Source organism: Vipera berus (assembly GCF_964194415.1).
Source record: "Vipera berus genome assembly, chromosome: 16".
NCBI lineage: Eukaryota > Metazoa > Chordata > Lepidosauria > Squamata > Viperidae > Vipera > Vipera berus.
Genome location: NC_138219.1, coordinates 6,893,160 through 6,901,857, shown reverse-complemented (window position 1 = coordinate 6,901,857; position 8,698 = coordinate 6,893,160). Strand labels below are relative to the sequence as shown.

The window sequence follows — 8,698 nt, the reverse complement described above, 5'->3', positions numbered from 1 at the left end:
TAGAGGCAGGGAGGATGGGAAATGTTGAGGTTCTTCGGAGAACGCTGGGATCTGGGCTTCCACGACAGAGCACATCCGTGGAGAAGGAGAAGGAAGGGAGGGAGGGAGGAGAGAAAAGGGAGGGAGGGAGAAGAGGAAGGAAAGGACAGGGAAGGAAGGGAGGGAGGAAGTGGGAGGGAAGGAAGGAACGAGGGAGGAAAAAGAAAGGTAAGGGAGGCAGGCAAGTTGGCAAGAAGGAACGAGAGAAGAAGGGAAAAGGGCAAAAGAGCAGACAAGACATTTGCTGTCTTTCCCCCCCCCCCTCTAGGACTGTTTTTTCTACTCGCTGGTCTTTGACCCGGTTCAGAAGACTCTCTTAGCTGACCAGGGGGAGATCCGGGTGGGCTGCAAGTACCAGGCAGAGATCCCTGAGCGACTGGCGGAAGGTGAGCGAGGACGGCTCCGGCTTCCAATCTGGGGCGAGGGGAGCCCAGCTGGAGAAGGGCCGACCACGAATCCTGACCCTCCCCATTATTCCTCCTCCTCCTCCTCCTCCTCCTCAGGGGAATCCGACAACCGGAACCAGCAGAAGATGGAGATGAAAGTGTGGGATCCGGACAACCCCTTGACCGACCGACAGATCGACCAGTTCCTCGTGGTGGCTCGGTGAGGCCCGAGGGCGGCAGAGCGGCGGGGCTGGTCGGGGCCCGGTGGAGAGCAGGCAGTGGCTAACCCTTCTCTCCTTTCTCTCAGGGCGGTGGGCACCTTTGCGCGAGCCCTCGACTGCAGCAGCTCCATCCGTCAGCCCAGCCTTCACATGAGCGCGGCGGCTGCGTCTCGGGACATCACGCTGGTGAGGATGGGCCGTTGCTTTCCCTTCCTTCCTTTCTTCCTTCCTTCCTTCCTTGCATTCTCACCTCTTTCCTTCCTTCCTTCCTTCCTTCCTTCTTTCCTTCCTTCCTTCCTTGCATTCCCACCTCTTTCTTTCCTTCCTTCCTTCCTTCCTTCCTTCCTTCCTTCCTTCCTTCCTTCCTTCCTTCCTTCCTTACTTCCTTCCTTGCATTCCCACCTCCTTCCTTCCTTCCTTCCTTCCTTCCTTCCTTCCTTGCATTCCCACCTCTTTCCTTCCTTCCTTGCATTCCCACCTCTTTCCTTCCTTCCTTCCTTCCTTCCTTCCTTCCTTCCTTCCTTCCTTCCTTCCTTCCTTCCTTCCTTCCTCTTTTCCTTCCTCTTTTTCTTTGTCCTCCTCTCTCCCCCTCTCCCCTCTCTCTTTTTCTTTCTCTGTTTATCGGTCTCTCTTTTTTCCTCTTTCCTCTCCCCTTCCTTTCCTTCCCCTTCCCCTCCTCTCTCTTAGTCCTTCCTGCCTCCCTCCCTCCCTCCCATTCTTCCTCTCCTCTCCTTTCCCATTCTTTTTTTCTTTCCTTCCTCGTCTCGTCTCCTCCCCTCTCTTTGATTTCAGCTTCTTCTCTTTTGCCACGGCTAAAACCTTTTTAATAAAAAGTACAGAAGAAGAAGGAAAAAAAGGCGAGGGATTCTGACGCCCCAGACCTCTTCTCGGCCCGTGACCGCCAACCGCTCACTGCTTGCCTGTTCTCTCCCGCCCCCTCCCCTCCCCCTCCGTCACCAGTTTCATGCGATGGACACCCTGCAGCGTAACGGCTACGACCTAGCCAAGGCGATGTCGACTTTGGTGCCCCAGGGTGGGCCCGTGCTGTGCCGGGACGAGATGGAGGAGTGGTCGGCCTCGGAGGCCATGCTGTTTGAGGAGGCCCTGGAGAAATACGGGAAAGACTTCAACGACATTCGGCAGGATTTTGTGAGTCCGATTGTGCCTCCGCAGCCCTGGTTACGTAGGACCAGCCCCCTCGTCCCCGGTCAGCGCTCGTTCCCCTCCCTTTCGTGGGGGAGGACGTCCTTTTCAAGCCAGCCACCCCCTCCCTCTCTTCCAGCTGCCCTGGAAGTCTTTGGCCAGCATCGTGCAGTTCTACTACATGTGGAAAACCACAGACAGATACATCCAGCAGGTGAGGGGTGTGTGTGTGTCTTCCTGCAGCTCCTTTGGGGAAGGGGCCGATTCCTTCCTTCCTGGAGGGGGGAGGAGGATGCATTTTTCTGGAGAGCCCTTTTTTTTCCGGACGTTGCAACTCACCCTCTCCCCTTTCCTTTGCCGCGCAGAAAAGGTTGAAAGCGGCAGAAGCGGACAGCAAGTTGAAACAAGTATACATCCCAACCTAGTGAGTGTCCCCATCTCGGGGTTTTTTTGGTGTTTTTTTTTTGAAGGGGGTCAGCATTGGGACAGAAGGATGCCTCAGCCAGCCCCCCCCCAAAAGACCCAGGAGAAAAGGAAGACACACAATGTGAGCAGGGGGGAGATCTACGTATCCAATGCCAACTCTTGTTTATTCCAGACGGGGGGATCAAATTCTTGCGCCCTGCTCCCTGTTTCCTACCAATGCTTAGGAGCACGTCTGTCGTTATCCGGCAGTGGGGTGGACTCCGCCGGTCCCTTTCCCCCCCCCCTTTTTTTATGATTGCAGCCAGATCTGGGATTGGTAGAAGAACACATTTGTAATTCGGGGTTCAAATGAGGGGTTCGGTGGGGTTTTTTTTGCAGACGTTTCATGACCCAAACTAGGTAACGTTATCAGTGCTAGAAAGAATGGGGATGGAGGAGGAGGAGTTGGAGGAGGAGGAGGACTGTGGGGTCCTTGGTGCTCTCTGAGTTTGGTGGGGGGTTTTGCAGATGTTTCATGACCCAAACTAAGTAACATTATCAGTGCTAGAAAGGAGGAGGAGGAGGAGGAGGAATAGGAGGAGGAATAATAATAATAATGATGATGATGATGGGTCCTTGGCGCTCTCTGAGCTGGGTGGTTTCCTTGCAGACGTTTCAGGACCCAAACTAGGTAACGTTATCAGTGCTAGAAGGGAGTGGGGATTGAGGAGGAAGAAGGAGAGAAGGAGGAATAATGTTGGGTCCTTGGCGCTCTCTGAGTTTAGTTGTTTTCTTGCAGACATTTCATGCTCCAAACTAGGTTTAACGTCATCAGTGCTGGAAGAAGAGGGGAAAAGCAGGAGAAGGAGGAGGGGGACTGCGAGGTCCTTGGCGCCCTCTGAGCTGGGTGGTTTCCTCGCAGACGTTTCGTTATCCAACTAGGGAACGTCATCAGTGCTAGAAGGGAGTGAGTTTTGTCCTTCTAGTCTTTCAGCACTGACCATGTCCCCCAGTCCGGTAACGAAACGTCTGCAAGGAAACCCACAGATCTGGGACCAACCAGGCTGTTGGCTCTGGGCCTATGAAAGTAAAACGTTAGCTGACTTATTCCCTCCCCTCCCCCCCCCCCCCCCCGTGCCCTTCTTGCTCTATCTCCCCTTCTCCAGTACAAAACCGAATCCGAACCAAATCATCTCCGTGGGCTCGAAGCCTGGAATGAACGGCACCGGCTTCCAGAAAGGGCTGACCTGCGAGAGTTGCCACAGTACGTTTCTACCCAGGAATCGGGGCTGCCTCTTCCTTCTGCTGGACGCGGGGCCCACGTCGTCTCTGCCCGTCCGCACCAGAGGAGACCGTTAGGGCTGAGCCCCTGCGGCCGGCGGGGTGGGGGTGGGATGTTGACGAGGTCCTCATTTGGCCCCCCCTCTCTTCCTCCCCTCCCCTCCCCTCCCCCCACAGCCACCCAGTCAGCCCAGTGGTACGCCTGGGGCCCTCCTAATATGCAGTGCCGCCTTTGCGCCTCTTGCTGGATCTACTGGAAGAAGTACGGGGGCCTAAAGACGCCGACGCAGCTGGAGGGAGCTGCCCGCAGCATCACAGTAAGACCGAGACGCGCGCACATGCACCCGCGCGCGCACACAGCCTTGTGGCTTTGGGTGAGAGGCTGGGGGCTGGCTCAGGACCTACATTTGCTTGGAGGCTGGTTGCCAATGAAGGCCGCAACAGGAATTATTCGTCTGCTTAATGGGGAAGGCATCTGTGTGTAATGTTCCCCACCGTTGTGGGCTCGTAACTCGATATCCAACACACTTTTCTTCACCCTCTTTCACCTATAACAGCAAACCTACGAGGTGGGTTGGGTTGAGAGAGGGATGCAGCTGCCTCTCGCGCCTAAGGCGGGACTAGAACTCACCGCCTCCTGGGGATTGGCCCAGAGTCACCCAGCTGTCTTTCACGGCTAAAGTGGGACTAGAACTCACTGTCTCCTGGGGATTGGCCCATGACGAAGGCTTTCATGCCTGAGGCGGGACTAGAACTCACCGCCTCCTGGTGATTGGCTCAAAGTCACCCAGCCGGCTTCCATGGCTAAGGCGGGACTAGAACTCACCGCCTCCTGGTGATTGGCCCGTGACGCAGTGTTTCATGACTGAGGCGGGACTAGAACTCACCGCCTCCCAGCTTCTCGCGCGGTGGCTTCGTCCCTAGGCCAAGCTTTCCGTCCGAGCCCCCTTATGACGTCCCTCCCTCTCTCCTCCTCCTCAGGAGCCCCACTCTCGAGGCCACACGTCTCGGCCGGAAGCCCAGAGCCTCTCGCCGTACACCACCAGCGCCAACCGGGCCAAGTTGCTGGCGAAAAACCGTCAGACCTTCCTCTTGCAGACCACCAAACTGACCCGCATCGCGCGACGTATGTGCCGGGATATCTTGCAGCCACGGCGGGCCGCCCGGCGCCCTTACGCGCCCATCAACGCCAATGCCATCAAGGCTGAGTGTAGGTGGGGCAGAGAGAGGGAGGGGCAGGCCGGACGAAGCGGGTGGCTCTCACGCAAGCCCTGCCTTCCTTCCCCTCCAGGCTCCATCCGGCTGCCCAAGGCGGCTAAGACGCCCCTGAAGATCCACCCTTTGGTCCGTCTGCCTCTGGCCGCTATCATCAAGGAGCTGGGTAAGGGGTCTCTGCCCAGGGCGGGGTCTCTCCTGGGGAGGGAATGCTCCCCGTTCCTCGTTTCCTGGACACGCACCAGCGAAATAAGATATCCCCCCCCCCACTTTCCCCACCCCCGCCCCAATGCAGCCCCTCGGAAGGGAGGAGGAGGAGGGGGGCCAGGTAGAGCCCGGAAGGAGGGAGGAAAATGGGTGGATGGATGGGAGGGAGGGAGGGAGGAAAGGAAAGCAGGGACAAAAAGACAAGAAAGAGAGAAAGGGAGAGAAAGAAGAAGGAAGGAAGGAGAAAGAAACCAAGAAAGAGGGAAGGAAGGAAGGGAGGGAGGGAGGGAGGGAGGGAAGGAAGGAAGGAAGGAAGGAAGGAAGGAAGGAAGGAAGGAAGGAGAAAAAAACCAAGAAAGAGGGAAGGAAGGAAGGAAGGGAGGGAAGGAAGGAAGGAAGGAAGGAAGGAAGGAAGGAAGGAAGGAAGGAAGGAAGGAAGGAAGGAAGGAAGGAAGGAAGGAGAAAAAACCAAGAAAGAGGGAAGGAAGCAAGGAAGGAAGGAAGGAAGGAAGGAAGGAAGGAGAAAGAAACCAAGAAAGAGGGAAGGAAGGAAGGAAGGAAGGAAGGAAGGAAGGAAGGAAGGAAAAGACAAATCTACAAAAAAAGCAAGGGAAAGAAACAGGAAGGAAGGAGAAAGCAAGAGAGAGGGAGGATGGGAAGAAAGGAAGAGGAAGGAAGGAAAGCAGGAACGAAAAGGCAAGAAAGAAAGAAGGGAAGGAAGGAGATGGGATGGATGGGAAGGAAGGAAGGAAAGCAGGAACAAAAGGAGAAAGCAAGAAAGAGCGAGAGAAAGAAAGAAAGAAGGAAGGAAAGAGAGGGCACCTTCAGCACCACATTTTTATCCCTTTTGCAGCCGCCCAGGCGCCCCTGAAACCCCGCACCCCTCGCGGCACCAAGACGCCCATTAACCGGAACCAGCTGACCCCAAACCGAGGCCTGGCTGGCATCGTGGGCAAACGGACGTTCGAGAACGTGAGTCGCTGAGCTGCAAGCGACGGATGGGACAGGCCTGGAGGGGGTGGGAGGAGGAGGCGGCGTGGGGGGGGGTCTTTTTATTATTACTATTATTATTAGGGGGGGCAAAAAAAGAACATCCTGAGATTCGGAAAGCCAGCAAGGGTAGAAGTGCCCCCCCCCACACACACACACCCCTGCCCCCGATAAAAAAAAACCCTTCCCACCTCCTTGTAGTGGTCGCTGCAGCTTGGGAGTCCTGCAACCCATAATGCTCTGCCCTTTGGCAGGCGTTCTCTCCTCCGCCTACGAGGGAAGCCAGCTCTGCATCCTCTCTTGTTTTTCTCCTGTCTCCGTCTCGCTCGCTCTGCGGGGCTTTCTCCCCCCCCCCCCCCCCCGGAAGCGGGCACGACCCGCTTTGATTTATTCATTCATTGAAAAGGCTGACGCAACCAGCCGTCTTTCCACCCAATCTTGGCTTGTTATCCCCCTTGTCCGGCGGGCAGAAGGCGGCGGATCCCAGGGGGGAGGGCGGCTAGGCGGGCGGGGGGATCCAGCAAGAGGTAGACACTGCTTTGGTGGGGGGGGGGTGTTCCTCTCGCTGATAGCTCTGTGTGCGACCGGGCGCAGGTGGCAGGGGGCGGGCTCCCCTTCTCGGCCAACGGGCGGTCGCTAACTTCCGGCATGAGGTCAAGCAGTCAGCCTGCCCTGAAACGTCAGAAGCTGAACCCCGCCGACGCCCCCAATCCTGTCGTTTTTGTGGCGACCAAGGACACCAGGTACGCAGGCCGGGGGGTTGGACTGGATGACCTCCCAGGTCCCTTAGACTCTTATTCAAAGTGGCGTCCCGGGGCCCTGTGGAATGGTGTCTTGTGGGGAAGACGGCCGGGAGAAGCCGTCGACTTAAACGTCGGCGGACAGGTCAAGGGGCGGCTGAGCCCTCCGACAGAAAAGGGGGACCCTCCCTAGTTTCCCGAATTGTAGAGGCAAAAGTGGGGAGGGGAAGACTTGCCAAATTCTGCTCCCGGGATGGAGGAGGAGGAAGAGCCGCGGACGAGGCAACGGTCCGATAAGAGGAGGCTGAGCCCTCGGGAGGCTGCGTGGGAAACATTTCAGGAGGGACGCCCCCCCCCTAGATTCTTCATCTATAAAGGTGGGGGGGGGGGACCCTGCGGGGAGATGGACATTCAGATCTGCAAGATTCAGTTACAAGAAAAATAAGAGCTTGTATTTTGGAGCGGACTACCTGGCAAGGCTGGCAGGGAGGTAAACGGTGGGCCGCTTCATCGACTCCCTCTCCGGCCTCGGGGGGGGGGGACGTGGCCCCTTCTGTTGGGTCCCCCTGGCTTTGATGCGGAGTAGGTGACAATGCCCTGGGTCAGAATGGTGGAAGCAGCTGGATTCTGGCCTGTGGTTCTGGAATGGCCAGTCTCCCTTTGGCAACCGTCAAGCGGTCTTGCTCAAGCTTCTTTCTCCCCTTTAAAAGGGGTGGACTTCAACTCCCAGAATTCCACCCCTCTTCAAGCAGGCCGGCTGGGGGATCCTGGGAGTCGAAGCCCACCCCTCTTCAAGCAGGGGCCAAGGTTGAGCAACCTAGAGACTTGCTGGCTGGGAACATTAAAATGTTTCCGAAGCCACCAGTGAATACGGAGACCACTGAGATATTTTTTAGAAAACTCTGTTTCTGTTTGTGTGTGTGTGTCTTTGTGTGTTTGTGTGTGTGTGTGTGTGTGTGTGTGTGTAGAAGCAAACGGTTCTCTCTCAGTCCAGGGGTTTGTCTGCCCCCCGCTCCGCCAGGCTGGGCACCCTAAAAACCCGCCGCTCTTTCATTCCCCAGGGCCCTCCGCAAGGCGCTGACCCACCTGGAGATGCGTCGAGCTGCCCGCCGGCCAAACCTTCCGGTGAAGGTGAAGTCAGCCCTGCCGCTCAGGCCTCTGGGGGCCCCCCTGTTGCCTGTCCCCCCAGTCCACCCTGCCAGCACCAGCGAGCCCATCATCCTGGAAGACTGAGCGCGGAGCTCCTTTCTCAGCCCCTCTAGGAATCCGGTAGCCACCTCGCCCAGCACCAAAACGAACGCCCCACCCCACCTCTCGATCCGCACCGGAGGCCCCGTTCGCAGCAAGCCGCTTCCGAGGGTCCCGTGGCCGGGCTGGGGACCTGCCGTTGGGTCCTGGGTCTCCCGCCCTCTCTTTTTTTATATATAAATATATTTTTAATTTCCACATTTTACATTTGTACTCTCTTTCCCCCTCCCCGCCCAGACTCCTCCGCTCCTCGCTGATCTGAATGCACAAAGTCCCCCCTCCCTCCATCCAGACGTGTGGGGTTTTTTTGTTGTTTTTTTTAGGGGCGCCCTCGTTTTTTCGCCTTCCTCGTTTCGGGACGGAGGCGACGCTAGGAGAGGTGTGGAATTAGGAGGATCAGAGGCGTCCCTTTTTTTTCAGAAACGGCCTCTTTTTTCCACCGGGATCACTCTTTCCCTTCTCTGTGTGGGTTCCCCCCCTCTTTCTCTGGTCCCCTAAAAATCTTTCCTCTCTCCCCCCCCCCAATTTGAGAACAGGGAACCTTTGCGATTCCTTGTTAATGCGTCCATCTTATGAATCCCCCTCCTCTCTTTCTCCTCTCCCCCCTCTGCCTTTGACGAATTCCTTTCTTTTGTACATGGTTTGGAGAGCAAAAAAAAAGGGTTTTTTTAAAGTCAGCCTCTTAACTGGTTCTTATAAGCAGCGACAGTGGGAAATAATAATAATAAATGCCGTTTTCTTCACTTGTTTCTCTCGCTCATGGTTTTTGGAGAGGGATAGAAGCAGGAACTGGGGCTGCGTCGTTGTTACTTGGAAAGGACCC

At 56.5% G+C, this 8,698-nt stretch overlaps 1 protein-coding gene across 7 annotated transcripts in view; it reads left to right on the top strand.

The window, feature by feature from the left end:
* Window positions 1-8,618, top strand: part of MTA2 (metastasis associated 1 family member 2) — an 18,950-nt gene extending 10,332 nt beyond the window's left edge. Inside the window, exons 6-18 of one of the 7 annotated variants that reach the window (XM_081340864.1) lie at window positions 308-425; window positions 543-645; window positions 733-832; window positions 1,607-1,795; window positions 1,929-2,003; window positions 2,155-2,213; window positions 3,361-3,458; window positions 3,653-3,792; window positions 4,457-4,601; window positions 4,767-4,856; window positions 5,751-5,869; window positions 6,460-6,630; window positions 7,689-8,618. In XM_081340864.1, the coding sequence (XP_081196990.1) occupies window positions 308-425; window positions 543-645; window positions 733-832; window positions 1,607-1,795; window positions 1,929-2,003; window positions 2,155-2,213; window positions 3,361-3,458; window positions 3,653-3,792; window positions 4,457-4,601; window positions 4,767-4,856; window positions 5,751-5,869; window positions 6,460-6,630; window positions 7,689-7,889 (1,608 nt within the window). In that variant the 3' untranslated portion in view covers window positions 7,890-8,618. Of the gene's footprint in view, window positions 1-307; window positions 426-542; window positions 646-732; window positions 833-1,606; window positions 1,796-1,928; window positions 2,004-2,154; window positions 2,214-3,360; window positions 3,459-3,652; window positions 3,793-4,456; window positions 4,857-5,750; window positions 5,870-6,459; window positions 6,631-7,688 lie in introns of all 7 variants that reach the window. The other 6 variants (XM_081340863.1, XM_081340862.1, XM_081340866.1 and 3 more) reach the window with 6 other exon arrangements.
* The last annotated feature ends 80 nt before the right edge of the window (window positions 8,619-8,698 follow it).